General features: G+C 44.9%; 1 protein-coding gene across 1 annotated transcript in view; it reads right to left on the bottom strand.

Moving 5' to 3' along the window:
- ALDH1A3 (aldehyde dehydrogenase 1 family member A3) overlaps positions 1-15,324 on the bottom strand; it is a 50,641-nt gene that overhangs the window by 12,428 nt on the left and 22,889 nt on the right. The window contains exons 6-9 of the mRNA XM_048867621.2: positions 11,899-12,027; positions 8,813-8,926; positions 5,372-5,474; positions 4,411-4,595 (exon numbers count right to left, since the gene is read on the bottom strand). Coding sequence (XP_048723578.1) covers positions 4,411-4,595; positions 5,372-5,474; positions 8,813-8,926; positions 11,899-12,027 — 531 coding nt within the window. The remainder of the gene's footprint in view (positions 1-4,410; positions 4,596-5,371; positions 5,475-8,812; positions 8,927-11,898; positions 12,028-15,324) is intronic.

Genomic DNA, 15,324 nt, shown 5'->3' with positions numbered 1-15,324 from the left:
ACCAGAATTCCCTGGATCTGCATGTGAAATCAGCACTTGGCTCAGACCCCCCATGCTGGATGCCATGTATGCTGCAACATAGGTTGGATGGACACACCCACCCTGCCTAGGTGCTCCGCATGATGGGACTGCTTGCTCAAATGATCACTTGTGGCTGGTGTTGGATCCCCAGTCTCCTTGTTATTGGGGCAGGAGTAATAGAGGATTGCTATCCTTGCTGTGTGATCTGAGGGCAGCAGAACTGCACCTGGCATACCCCAATGGAGGGACTCACCCTCAACTGAGCGGCACTCGCTAGACAGGGGACATGGGTCCCAAAGCTCAATGAATTGAGAGAGGGTGGGGAGAGGTACTTGTATCTGGTGGTATGGGCCCAGTTTAAGGGTCCCAGATACCATGTAACCCTTCCGCTCTCCATGGTATAACAAAAGAGCTAATTTGGACTCAATTGCTGCAGAGCTGAAATCGCTGATACCTTGGTTTAAATATTAGGCCTACTTTGTGATAGTGTCTCTATTGCAAGAGGCTGTCCCACTAACAGCTGAAATCACTGACAGCTGTGTTAAGTGTGGGGGCTGAAGACATCTTGGTGAGGGGGCAGCTGGTGGAGAGGCATAGCAAGTGGCTAGCAGGGTGGCTGGTGGAGAGGGCCAGAGGAGAGCCCCACAGAGGCGTGGCAATCTGCCTTTGGGGGCAACAAGCAAGTGCCCGAACAGTGCAGCATGTAAGGTGCCTCCTGATTCTCCCCCTGCCCCCCTCCACACAAGGTGGGAGGTGAACTCTGCAGATGAACCTCTGAAGTCTGGGGCTGCACTGGCAACTGTGAGTGGGGTACAGAGAAGGATGGGCACATTAAAGGGACTTTTGGGTTGCTGGACTTAAGAGGGGAAAAGGACACTGCCCAACTTATTTGGGGGTGGGTCTTTTGCTCATGGTTTGTGTTTATGAGCCCTAGTGGTGGTGTTTTCCCAAATTAATGCTGAGTTAATTCCCTCCTTTTATTAAAAGTTTTTTGCTAAACTCAGACTCTGTGCTTGGGAGAAGGGAAGTATTGCCTCTTACAGGCGCCCAGCGGGTGGTGTGTTATTGTCCCAAGGGGTGTGGGCTCGAGCCGGTTTTGTGGTGTATTGTTGAAAAGGAACCCCTAGACACTGAACCTGGACCTTGTTGCTGACAGAAGGGTTACACATGTGTTCCCCTGGGGCCCTACAAAGGGGAAGCGAATGCAGTAACTCGGCTGCTCATATACAAATATGCATGGGCCATACCTGTCCTTCCTATGGGTCAGGGAGACACAAATGGATGTAAGGCCAGGGCATCCCCAGGAAAGCAGCCTCCCAGCTCCTGGGCATCTTCAGGGAGAGAGTGTAGTGTTGTGGCCTGCTCCCATTGCGCCAGCTGCATGCTATGACCCAGCCCAGAGGAGCAATGCAGTGTGAGTTGTTGGGGCTATTGCCACACATTTTGACGTTTGATGCAGATGGAACAAGACCCTTTGTGCAGATAGAAAAGGAGTTTGGGGCCCAGCAACTATGTGGCCCATCAGCTACACGGATATTCTGCAGCAGGGAAAATAGCATGCATGGAGGGGGGGGGGAAGACGAGGAGAAGAAGAAATATTCTATGTAGCTTCCTTGCCCTGACATTGTGCTCCTTCTCCTTACTGTTTGAATGCCTATTTGACGCCCCTCTGGGTGTGCCATGCCCAGAGCAACAGCTAAGGCTTTTAAGTATTGCAAATTATTAAACATACATCTAAGACGTGCTCTCTCTATATTCATCTTCCCTGCCCAGGAGAAGGTAATGGAGAGAACAATGGAATCTGCCTGCTGCGGCTCTGACAGTGGACACAGGCCTAAGGAGCCATTCAGCCAAAGTCTCCCAACTGTGTTTTTTTAAAAATGTCTAGACCATGGGCCAGGTTTCCAGCTGCTGGCACTCTGCATTGCTCCACAGGACTTGAGTGGAGCTATCCTGATTTACACCAGCTGGGGAGCTACTCCTAGATTCTCACAGCAGGACCAAAAAAACCACCTTGATTTGGGACATCAGGGATTTTTTTCTGGAAAAAAATTTTGCAGATTTAAAAAAAAAAAAAAAATTCCAGACCATTCAGCCTGGTGTAAATCAGGAATAACTTTACTGACTACAAATGGAGTAACTCCTGAGTTACATAGGTGTAAGTAAAAGGAGAATCTGATTCAGACACGCTGGGCCAGATGGTGTAAGCAGAGTTTCAATGGTGTACACAAGCTAAGGATTGAGCCCTGTAGCTTTGATAACTACTTCTGGAGGATTTACTGGTTTTTGATATTTTAAATGGTTTTGAAGGTTTTTTCCTTTTCCTTCCCTCCTTGAGATTTGAGCCATTTGTTCCAAAATGCACACATTTCCCCACTGCCAGCCTGGAATGCACCCTGTCCAAAAGCCAGACTCCAGAGAAGCAGCTGTTCTGATTATGTGCAGACAGAGGAAATGGTTTGTGTTGCACTGGAAGCTACAGGACAGTGCTGAAAACAGCCTCCCATGCTCCACTCCCTATCTTGGGTCTCCTCTTGTTTAGATGGTTAGCACACAGACATGCGGGAAAGAGGGAAAAGTCATATGCATCAGATCAGGTAGAACAGGAGAAATAGGACATGTGGTCATGTTGCTTGTGAGCCAGTGAACACCCCAACTTCACTACTAGCTGCTTTATCATCTGTATTACCATAGCACCTACTTATGGACCAGGACCCTGTGGTGCTAGGTGCTGTACAAACACAGAATTAAAAAAAAAAAAAACCACAGCTCCAACCCTTAGGAGCTTTCAGTCCAAAGTACCCTCACTCTCACTGAATAGCAACTAAGGCCTGGTCTACCCTAGAAAATTAGGTCTATATAACTACATCACTCACGGCAGGGGCGTGAAAAATCCACACCCCTGAGCAACATTGTTAAATTGACCTAGTGTAGACCGCACAAGGTCGACAGGAGAACTGTCCTGCCAACCTAGTTACTGCCTCTCAGGGAGATGGATTACCTAGGCCAGTGGGAGAACCCCTCCCGTCAGCAGTGAAGGAGATACCTATGAAGCAGCGCTATTGCAGTGTTTTAAGTGTAGACCAGCCCTTACTCTGCAAGTAATACCACTGGCTTCAAATGGGACTGTTTGCAAAGGAAGGTGTTGCTCAACGTAAGGCCACATCTACACCACAGCACTGTAGCTGGGCACTGTAGCGTAGATGCTTCCTACAGGACCAGGAGGTATGTTTTGTTTCCCAGGTGCGGTAGGTCATCTCTCCCCCCAGCTGGCAGGAGCCAGAAGCATTCTTCCATTGACCTAGCTGCATTTACACTGGGGTGGAGGTCGGCACTCCGGCATACCAATTTTTCACACTGCTGAGCAATGTAGCTATGTTGATCTAAATTTTAGCTGTAGACTAGGCCCAGGGAAAGGCATCAGAATCTGGTCTTATCTCACTAGCCATTAGTTAGCATTCTTTAATTACCACATACCTGTTATCAAGGGCCCCTTTCTGCCATCCTTATTCACCTTGAGCTGTAATTTACTCATGCGAGCAGTCCAGTGATTTCAAAGCCATGACTTGCACGAGGAGGTTGTTATGTGCAGTCAGAATGGCTGGCAGAGCTGGGCCCTCATCAGTTTCAGAGCTCCAACTGTAAGCAGAACCTGCCTATTTCATACAGGGCTATCAGGGTGATGGCCTAAGCCTTTCAAGTCTGTGTTGGGAAAAGTCTGAACCAGTAGAAAGTTATGGATTCCAGAGTTAGAACAAGCCGTGAAACTTTTTGGAGTGGCATTTTCCCATTTACCTTTGGCAGAGCACAAGTTCTAAGGTGCCATGGGTTTGTTATGTTTTATTAATAACTGGTTGACCTAGGAGAAGATGAAACATTTCCCTCAATTGTGGATCTTTATGGCTTCCTTAGAAGGGATAAGAAGAGGTGTAAAAGCCCAAAATGTTGGCAAGACTGATATTCAGCTTGGCACCGTCCTGCCTTCTGCTTAAAGGACTCTGCTTAAACCCCTCTCTGTGCATTAGGGGTTTTTGTTCTCCACTTCTACATATTATTCCTCCTGCAAGGGGGTGGCATCACTGTTTTAGAGCTGAATAATAACACATCTGCAGCCACCACACTCTGCCTGCACAAAATACTCCGTGCCGTAATAGGTTTTGCATTACTATGCAAAAGGGCAGCCCACTTGGGTAAATTTCTTTATTGTCCAGCTTTCAGTTCATTTATGGAAAGAGCCAACATGTCAACCCTCATGATTAATTGATGTTTAGAACAGAGAGAAGAAAGAATACAATGAGGTATTAGTCACTGGATCAGGACTGCAGCTCACACAGGAGCACCACTCGCCCCAGGAGTGTGGAAAACTATTCTTGAGCACATCATCATTACCTGTGGCCCTTGTTCAGTTTTGGCATCGAATGGGTCTCCAATGAGTCTTTTCTTGGCGTACTCCACGCTGCGCTTGACAAATTCTGGGTAGATCTGCTCCTCCACAAATACTCGAGAGGCAGCAGTGCAGCACTGGCCTTGATTAAAGAAAACTCCTTGATGGGCACATTCGACCGCCAAGTCCACTGGAATGGAAAGGTCACCACAGAGAGAGTGAGGCGTTCTACTGACTTGAACCAGAAATTAACGAGACTTGTTGAAAGTCCCTCACTATCTGTTCCCCCTCTCAATGCTTCCTCAAAAAAACAAAACAAAAAAAAACATGCTCATTTCAAGGCGGCCTATAAAAATACCAAAAAAGAAAGCTCCCTGTGAGCCTCGAGACATGACCAAATCTTCTGACTGTCTGCACCACCATCCTCCCTCCCGGTACAGTCTCTGGTTGCGCACGTCTCAGCTAAGGGCCCAGTTCAGTCACCTTGACTCACACGGAGTAGTCCCATTAAGCTTGGCAGAATTTAGTCCTTATCCCCTGTGATGGGAAGTATTGTGGGACGGATGCTGCCTTTACAGAAAACAGCTGCAGCTTCTCTTCCGTCAGGGAGACTAAAAACAAGTCAGCGCAGGAGTGCTGGCTGAGAAAATTGTGTGGGCAGCCGAGCAGGGGTGCATGGATACAATACACCATCTCTGCAGCCTCAGCCAGCGGGGCTCTTCCCTGCCCCAGAGAGGGCAGCATTCGGAACAGTCTGCTCCTGTTCACATGAGCCCTCCCTTTATAGCCTGGCTGGTGCAGGGCGTGGTGTAGCACACCCTCTAGCAAAGAGGTCTTGGCCAGGCTTTGTGGCAAGTTGGACCACGCTGTGTCCTCTGCTGGAGAGGTTACATGGGAGTCACTAGCAGTGCTGTGTGGGCCACGGAGACTAGAAAATTAATTAATTGCAATGTGACAAATACTTACAGTCAGCATCTGCACACACAATGCAGGGGTTCTTCCCTCCAAGCTCCAGGGTCACCCTTTTGAGATTACTTTTAGAGGCCGCTTCCTTGATCAGTTTTCCAACCTATGGCATTGGGATTCACAGGACACAGGTTTATTCCTCAAAAAAAAAAATTACTTCATTCAAAGTGTCGTAAAATGCATGAGGTTACCAAGAGCAGGACAGGCTGTGAAACAGCTGGAATTGCAAAATAATTCTTCCAGGTTTCTAGTTGCTGAATTTTCTAGTTCTCACCACCTGCTTCTACAAGGTACTTAGCCATCCAAGGTGGGCCTTGCAATTTTAAAAATCACAAATATTTATCATTTGTCTTAGATATAAGGGAAATGTAGGGGCCTGGTATTATATAGTTCTTACCTATGCAAGCGGTCCCCTGGAAGTCATTTTTTGGACAGAGTAAGGGCTGCAGGATCAGGCCCCTAATTGGACAATGCAGGAAGGACTACTAATGGACTACTGTTCTTATAAAAAGAACAATCAGGTGACACCCTGCCATTTCTTATGAAATCACTGTCATGGCTCCACAATTAATGAGGTGAGTTTTGCACTTAAAGAAGGGATTCGGTCTCTGGTATCAGTAGATCCTCTACCACATGACAGGTTTTAATTTTTGACTACAGAACGAATTGCCCTAAGAATTTACAATATAGTCATATAAATAGGGCTGGTCAAAAAAAAAAAAAAGTGTTTTTTCCACGAAAATTTTTGAACAAAAATAATTTAAAAAAAATAAAAAAATTGTTTCATTTGAATTTTCCCCTAGTATTTTCTGACAAGATGATTTGAAAATCAACCATTGTGATCATCTAGTCGGTCCTCCTGCATAACACGGATCACAGAACTTTCCCCAAACAATGTGTGTTTGAACTACAGTTTATCTTTTAGGAAAAGATTTAATCTTAACTGAAGAATTGGTAGATTGTTCTAATGGTGAACTACTCTGGCCCTTAAAAATGTAGGCCTTATTTGCTGTCTGAATCAGTCTAGGCTCAAATTCCAGACATTGGATTTTGTTTTACCTTTGCCTGCTCGACTGAAGAGTCCATCATCAAATGTTTGTTCCCTAAACATGCATTTACAAACTGTGACCAAGTTACTCCTTAGCCTTCTCTTTGTTCCACTAAAGAGACTGTGCTCCTTGATTCTATGGTATGTCCTTTCAACCTTGTACTCAGTTGTGTGCCTGGGAGAAACACTCAGATCTTGTTGAATCAGAACAGTAAAAAAACATAAAAGTTTCAATCAGCTGAAGAGCTTGTTACACAAGTTTCACCTGCTACCTTTATAACCAGAGCAAGATTCCCAAACCAGAAGTGAACCTGGTCCTTCCAATTAGCAGTGCAGAGTCCTCCCAGCTAGCCCTCAAGATAATAGAAACAGAAAGCGGTCTTCTGCTGAAAATTAACATAACTTGCTATAAAGCTAACTGAGTAAGAGAGACCTTATATGGTAGCTGCTTGATTAGGAATAAATTAAATATGCTGAAAAGTAGGAAGCTAGAAGGAGACACTGTCAGGTAATTGAAGATCAAAATTGTTAGGCATTTATGTTAACCTAAAACATGGTTTTAAAAACGTTTTCATTCTCCACCTTTCCATGTTCATTTTGATTTAAACAATCGCCTGCAGTATTTGCACCCAAATACTAAATCATGATGCTAATACACAAGAACCAGAAAGTGAAAAGGATTAGAAATATCTACCTAACTAATGTACTCAATATGACCCTCATTACTGTGTCAAAGCACTTTGATTTTTAAATGCCCACCCACAACTCAAAGATAAAAATACCACGTGTAAAATCCTGACTCCAGTGAAGTTGATGGAAAACCTCCCACTGACTTGGATGGAGACAGGATTTCAGCCCGAACATTAAGATAATGCATTAGATAGATCTGTTCATGTTTTATAAAAAGTGGATCCATAAAAACAAGAAAGTTTCTAGGATTTTAGAACAGAGTGCCTGATTTTGATTATAGAAAGATTATTCTTAGCCTACAAAGATAATTCTATGTATTTTACATATTTTGTCTAATTATATAGAGTATCAAAGGGCAACACTCAACATGAGCATGCTGCCGATCCCATTCATATTTATATTACAATCTTCATAAGGAACAAGGATGCTCTGTGCCATGTCCCCTTTGGGATAACCAATGGGAATGCACATATGTATGATGAGCCACTAGATGGTGTTGTTAAACACAAAACATTTGGCCTTCAGCATGTCTTTGAACCTATAAAATGAGACACACCTCTGGTGTTGGAGAAGGCAGCTCAGTGTAATTTATCATAATTATGCAAATTATAAAAAGCATGCAGTGAATGTCAAAATGAAGGCGTTGGAAGAATGCTCGAGTAGGATGTGAGTACTCAGAGGAAAATGAAAAACAAACAAGTCCAACACATGGCCTAGTTGAATAGCCAACATGCATAGATCCTTGGCATAACGCACCCTCCTTTATTGGATGCTGCCCTTTGTCATAGCAGATGAAGATATACACATGCTGCATACATTTTGCTATAGATTTTCTTGCATTATTATTACAGGGGCAAAGGAACTCAGCAACTAGTGGGGGAGGGGGGAGCAAGTTTCAGAATTTGTTAGTCTAAGGTGCCACAAGTCCTCTTTTTCTTAAAACAAAACTCTTCAAACTCGCCGGCAAATTTTGATTCAGCAGCATTCACCACCCTGGCATGTTCTCTTTCGGCCTGCCATTAGAGCGCTCAGGTTTTAGTAGCAAATATCTGGCTCATCACCTCACTAAAAAAGTGAAATTCAGTATATAAGTTGGTTGCCAGTTATTTGCTCAGTACTAACAGACAACAAGAGCTGGACCAGCACAACACTGACCAGGCACACCCCTCTCCCTTCCCCCAGACTGCTAACCCCAAGCGAGCACTTGGAGAGATCATTTTCCCTGAGCAAAGCAGGCTTACGTCTCTATCATGCATGTACAGCCAAAAAGGATGCTTATTGTAGTGACATTTTAATTGTATCTAAATTTAAAGGGAGAAGAAAACATTGGGTTGAAGGTGTTTTTATGATACCATTTTTACTATCAGAGGGCCAACTCTTAGTCCCTTTCATAACAAATGTTGTCATTGACTTGGACTTCAATGGGATCAGGATTTGGCCCAGAATGGATATAACACTGGGTTTTATATATATATATATATGCTTTCGACAGAAGTGGACTACAGTGGGAGCAGCCAAAAACCTCTGAAAAATTCCACCAAGTAGATTTCGTTTTTCCAAGCACTGGGTATCACTGAAATTTACAATGGTCCAAGCTTCCACAGATAGCACTTCTACCAGAGAAATACTGTTCCTTGCAAAGAGCAGTATCTGGTAATGCACTAAGGCTAAAGGCAAGTTTAAAGCAGGAAGTGATCACCTACCTCTGTTGATCCAGTGAAAGCTATTTTGTCAATGTTCTGATGGGCAGAAATGGCGGCCCCAGCTGTGGGGCCATATCCTGGCACTATGTTTACCACACCGGGAGGAAAGCCCACCTGAAAATGAAATGAGAGATTATACTATAGAAATAGGGTAATAAGAACCATTCAGATTTCTTCTCAGCACTCCAATTTTCTTGGACTAAGAACCAGGATATACATGTAAACTATGCTCCCATATGGAGGTTTTACCATCACTCAATGGAAATAGAAAAGGAGTACTTGTGGCACCTTAGAGACTAACCAATTTATTTGAGCATGAGCTTTCGTGAGCTACAGCTCACTTCATACATCTGATGAAGTGAGCTGTAGCTCACGAAAGCTCATGCTCAAATAAATTGGTTAGTCTCTAAGGTGCCACAAGTACTCCTTTTCTTTTTGCGAATACAGACTAACACGGCTGTTCCTCTGAAACCTGTCAATGGAAATAGTTTCTATAGTGTTTTCGATCTGAGCATCTCAAAGAATTTTATAAACATTAATTAGATGAGCCTCTCAATGCCACAGCGAGTTAACCAGCACCTCTTCCCTGATCCTGCAAACACTTTACGTACATGTATGACTTCTCATAAGTGGTCACACTGAAACCAGAATCAGGGCCCGAATGTTAATTAAACCCCAAAGTATGCTTAGTACTTTTTAAGAACGAAGCATGTAGCACCCAAAGGTTTGAAATCAAAGGCAAACAGACAATTTTCCAGATTAAGAATGGTTTTCATGATCTTTTCCAGCACTGTGGCTGCTTGCTACCTCCTGGATTGGACATGATGAAAATAAGAGCCACTCACAAGTGCCTGGAATCACCAGGAGAGAGAGAATTATTGAAGGATTTGCATTTTGCAGCCCTGCTGTTATAACAAAATAGTCTTCTGGACAAATTTAGCCTCCAGCCACAGCTGTGCATCCCTAGTCAATGGGAGACTAAAGGCAAAATCTGGCCCTTTAAAGTTTGTTTTGAGCAGAAAGTTCCCACGGTTGCCTTTGTGGTTCTTCAGAGGCCAGGAGAATTAAGATGTCAGTAAGATACCATTCGATGATGCGTTTTTTTCCCCACTAGTGCCAAGAGAGCAGATGGTAACCAGTTTTTAACCACATTTATAATGTATTAACCTATGACAGCCATTTTGTGTGTTCTGGCACAATGACAATAGGAAAAACTTTGGTAAAATTCTAGTGAAATGCAAGCCAAAGTCTTGGCCCAACTGATCTGCTTATTGCTCTCTGAAACAATAAATGGCGGGCGGGTGGGGGGGCAGGGCAGGGATAGCTCAGTGGTTTGAGCATTGGCCTGCTAAATCCAGGGTTGTGAGTTCAGTCCTTGAGGGGGTCGTTTAGGGATCTGGGGCAAAAATTGGGGATTGGTCTTGCTTTGAGCAGGGGGTTGGACTAGATGACCTCCTGAGGTCCCTTCCAAACCTGATATTCTCTGAAACAGGGGCTGCTGTGAAGATATATATTTCTAGGCTGGCCAGTCTGTTTCTGACTGGGAAGTGCAGGCACACAACCCTAGTATCCTGTGAGTCACTTGTTATTCAGCTCCCTTCATTTCTGGTGGATTCTTCCAGTACACACATTCATGAGGCTAATAAGAGAATGCACCTGCACTAAGAGAATAAGAGAATGCACCTGCACTAAGAGAATAAGAGAATGCACCTGCACTAAGAGAATAAGAGAATGCACCTGCAGGAATCTCATCTGACACAGAAAAAAAAAATAAAATAAAAAAGGAACATGGTTTGGTTATAAATTGCCTTGGAAAATTCTACTTTCTTCTGGGTAACGTTTTAGGGTTTTGATGGTTGTCTAGCTTGCCTGTTCCAGCTTGTGGGAGGGGATGGGGGAGACAAAGGATGCTCAACACTTTGCTACTTGCTCTGCAGGGAACGTTGGTTTAAACTCTTAGGTATTTGCTAAACTACTTTAAAAAAAAAAAAAAAAAAAGCAAGCAAGAGATGTGTGGGGCCATATAAGCATAGTCTTTGGGACTGCCCATGGCAACAATTCAGCAAAGCACATAAGAACACATAACTTTTGACCTGTGCTTAAGTGACATTGACTTCAATAGGACAACTGACTTGTTTAGGCTAGGCTGGGCAAAACTGAGGCCCATGTGAGTAAAGACTGCAGGACTGGGCCATCAGGATGGGTGGAGGAGGTGGTGGCGTCCATGGGGGGCATTCATCCTTGTCTTAACTGCATTGACATCAGTGGGCTTGCTGATCATCTTAACCAGGTGAAGTCAACTCCCTGGTTAAGATGATTTAGGCCATAAATCTGAAATGTATTTTCCTGGGAGGGTCTTGGGTCCTGATCTTTCAACTGAGAGGGCACATGCCTGCACCTGCATTATTTTCCATGACCCAGGACCCTAATCCTGCGTCATTAGCCCTCTGCTCAGTATGGGGACTAGACTTTCATTCTCTGTTAAGCACCAGGCACACCTTCATAAGTCAAATCATAATAAAACAGTCACAATGATGTAGTGCAATTTCTGTGCATTAAGCAGCTGCAGGATCCAGTCCCATATTCTAAGGGCCAAATTCTGCCCCCTGTACTCATGCCAAGTAGTCTCAAGCTTTGTGATCAGCCCGACAATTTATGGGACAATGCCGCTAACATGACTAAGGGTGGCAGAATTTAGCTCCAAATAGTCTCACTAAACATATTAGAAAAGAGGGGGGGGGGAAAAAAAAAAAACCCACGACATACCTGGTGATTTCAGCACTGTCTCAGCAAGATACTTAAACACGTGCCCAACTTTAAGCATGTGGCTAGCCTGGTCCCATTGAAGTTACTGGGACTACTTGCATAAATACCTTGGTGAATTAGGGCATTCATGCACAGAAGATCAAGAGATAAAAGTTTGAAAGAAAAAGGGGAGATTGTTTCTAGATCTGGCATCGAACGGAGCTGGCAGCAACATCTTTGGGAGCTGACGATGGCTACAGCTGCCTTTTGAATTGGACTCGCTGCCTATGAGAAACGGTAACTTGCGTAAACTCCTTGAACGTGCTGCTAAGATTTCTTACCTCCTTGATCAAGGAGCCAATGTAGAGGGATGTGAGGGGTGTCTGCTCAGCTGGTTTAATAATCAGTGTGTTCCCGCAGCACAGTGCTGGTGCCATCTTCCAAACAAGCATAAGCAATGGAAAGTTCCACTGAAAGAGAGTATAAAGTTGATGAAATTAGCACCAGTCAGCTCCCTATTGACCTCTGTGCAGTATTCCCCTTTGCTTTCAGTGACATTTGTTGGCTACAGAGAAAATAAAATGACTAGAAAGACATCCACCGTTACATCGCGTATAGCGCCTAGGTGGGTTACACAGCTATTGCCTCTGAAAAAAGTTTAGAGTACAAATTGTACCAGTCACGAATGACGGGTTCTCTTACTGTAGTAAGACTTCCATAGTCTCAAGTCAAGGGTCTTCTTTGTAAATATATGGAGGCAAGCAAGACAGGAATCCAGAACTTCACACAGGTAACAGAACAGTAATGTAACTTCTAAGATAAGACTCTGGTATTCTAATCCATAACTCCAGACACAAAGCAGAATTTTAAATAATCTGCCACAGTGGTTCAACCTTTCCTATACTGGGACCTGCTTTTCCAAAACATGATGCCTCACCCAGCAAACTGGGACCTTCGCCGATTTGGCAATTGAGAAGGGCACCGTGGCCATGACCCCCTCCCCAATGCCTGTTGCCAGCCCTCCCTGGAGGCCAGAATGCTCAGGTTTAGAACCCATGATTTAAAAATCAAACACCTGAAAACCATACTGTGAAGGTGTGATCCAAATCTGCCAGGATCCCCCCCACCCCAGAATGCCATTGTGCTGGTATAAGTGAAGAGACTAGCCAGAGAGCCAGACTTGGGACAAACCACCATGCAATAATACCTAGCTCTTACAATCAGTAGATCTCAAAGCACTTTACAAAAGGAGGTTGGTATAATTTGTAAATAAAGGCACAGGTGCTGACTTTCAGCTTTCCCCAAACACACCCCGGCCTTCCTCTGCCTCTTCCTGCCCCAGCTCCGCCCCCTCCCCCCAGCACCTCCTGGCTGCTGCTGAACAGCTGATGGTGGCAGGTGGGAGCTGCTGGAGGGGAGCAGAAGGAGCTGATCAGTTGGTGGCTAGTGGGTGCTCAGCACCCACTCCCCCCCCCCATGGGTGCTCCAGCCCTGGTGCACCCACAGAGTCAGCACCTCTGAACATAGGTGGGTCTCAGTACGTTGGAGGGATCATTAATCAAATCATTTAACTCCACATAATTGACGTTGAGCTAAACGATCTCAAATGTACAGGGATTCTGTCCAGATATTTTAAAATAAAATAAATAAGAGGTTTTACAGAAGCAAATACAAATACAGATGCTACTGAAATCAAGGCAATTACACACCAGAATGGATAGTGGCCTTGGTTTTTTATTATGACAATGTCCTTAAAGTGGAACAATATGCCTCAGGGTGCACAGAGTCATATCAGCCTGGATAACTATTACATTTGCAGTTTAAGCCCAATATTTGTGTACAATTCCCATAGATTAAATAGCAACACTAGAGATAGAATCTTGAGATAGCATCTGCTCAGTTCTTTCCCCCTCCCCACAATATGGTGGCTTTCCAAACCTCCTGCCTGAAAATAGCCACCACAGAATTTTTGAAGGGGCATAAATCCAAAAAAGCATCTGCAAACAGTCAGGTCCATTTGGAGGACGGAAATGGAGGCATTTAAATCAGCTGTCAATGCAAGCTGGAGCTTGCGAAGTGTATGAACAGGATTGTAGGACTGGGCTGGCTGCAGATTCGATGACCCAAGAGGGCCTCTTCAGTCTTATGCCCCTAATGCAAAACACTTGAGAGTCTCAACTTCACTGGACTCGATTCACTCAAATGCAGCACAGTCACAAAATGACAATGCTCTGTTACCTCAACCGAGCCAGGCTCTGTAAAACAGAGTGAGACAGCATGCATTCCCAAGCCAAACTCGGTCTCCGCATGTCAATCTATCATCTACAGGACACTCATCTATGCCATCTTCTATTCTCTCTGCAGTCACCTCTATCGGGCAAAGAAAACCAAACAAACAGCCCATTCAACTCCAAGATCTAGGTCAGAAGTCAGTCACGAGGGACCCAATCCTGTTCCCACTGAAGTTAGAAGCAAAAACGTCCATTGACATTAATGCAAACTGGATCAGGCTCTAAGTCTCCAGCGTCCCAGTAAAAACAGAAAGTTGTTTTAGCCTCTAGTATAGTCTGGTTCACCCTCCACAACACTGGCCCAAGATCTTTCTCTGACCTTCCTCAACAGACTCTCACAGCAGAGTAGCTCACAAACTACTCTGCCTCTATAACAGATGGTCAAAGCACTTTACAGCCATTAGGGTCTCCTCAACAGCTGTAAAGTCCGGCTGCCTATTTAAATAAAGCAAATACCACTTGCTGAAGAACTGAGGAATTCTAAGTACTAGCCAGAGTTTCTCAGCATCAGAAACAAACCCATCAGGAGAAGAAAAATGGTATTGATCAGCTATAAAACCAAACTATGGAACAAGGAAACAAACTAAAAAATGACAATTTAAAACTAAAAAAACCACAATGCCTCAGAGGCAGTCAGCAGCCTTAACTGTCAGGACAACTAGCTTGCAACCACTCAGTAAGAAAAGGCTCAAGAGGTAAGAATAGCAGATGATCATGGATTGGTCACTGGTGACTCTTGTGTAAGTGCCATATGGGAGACTGACTTGATCTTGAGACCCAGCCTTCTATGCCAAAGAGCTATTTGGAATACCATAGGCCAATTTCTTCTGATGAGTCAAGAATCATCATCAGGCTCCAAAGGAAATGCCCTCCAGTCCAGCCTCCTCGCCTAGGAGGGTGTGATGGGGCACACTTGCCCCGCACTGCTACTGCGAGAGTTAACTCCACTCTCTGGGCCTAAGAGGCCACAAACCTGTGGCCCTGCTAGGCATGCTCTGGCTAGAGACTAGGTATAAAAGGAAGCTGCTCAGCTCATTCAGGGCTGACCACCAAAGAGAGAGGATGCACGCTGCAAGCTCCAGCCCAGGAACTGCAGAAGCCCCAGAGAGTGGAAGCCAGGGATGCTGAGACTCTGGAGGACACCCAATGCATGACGGAGTTGTTGGGAGCTGCACTGACCGAGGAGCCCAGGGACCATGGCAACGCTGGGACCATGGCATCAGGAACTGAGTAGGAAGTAGCTCAGGGAGACTAGTTCTGTTGCCGAGTGGAATTGGCATATTTTGGATGGATTCCCCAGTGACAGGCATACTTGCCACTGACCGAGCCCTGAGCTGGGACCTGGTGAAGCAGGGAGGGCCTGGGCCCTCCTACCAGGCTGCCACCCACTCCTCTAACAGGCCACTAGGTCACGTAGCCCCACGGAAGGGGCAGTTATACTGTCTCTGGCCACCAGGCCACACAGCCCTGAGAGAG

Source organism: Caretta caretta, chromosome 10 (genome assembly GCF_965140235.1).
Source record: "Caretta caretta isolate rCarCar2 chromosome 10, rCarCar1.hap1, whole genome shotgun sequence".
NCBI lineage: Eukaryota > Metazoa > Chordata > Testudines > Cheloniidae > Caretta > Caretta caretta.
Note: the sequence above shows the minus strand (reverse complement) of the source record. Positions and strands in the feature narration are given on the sequence as shown.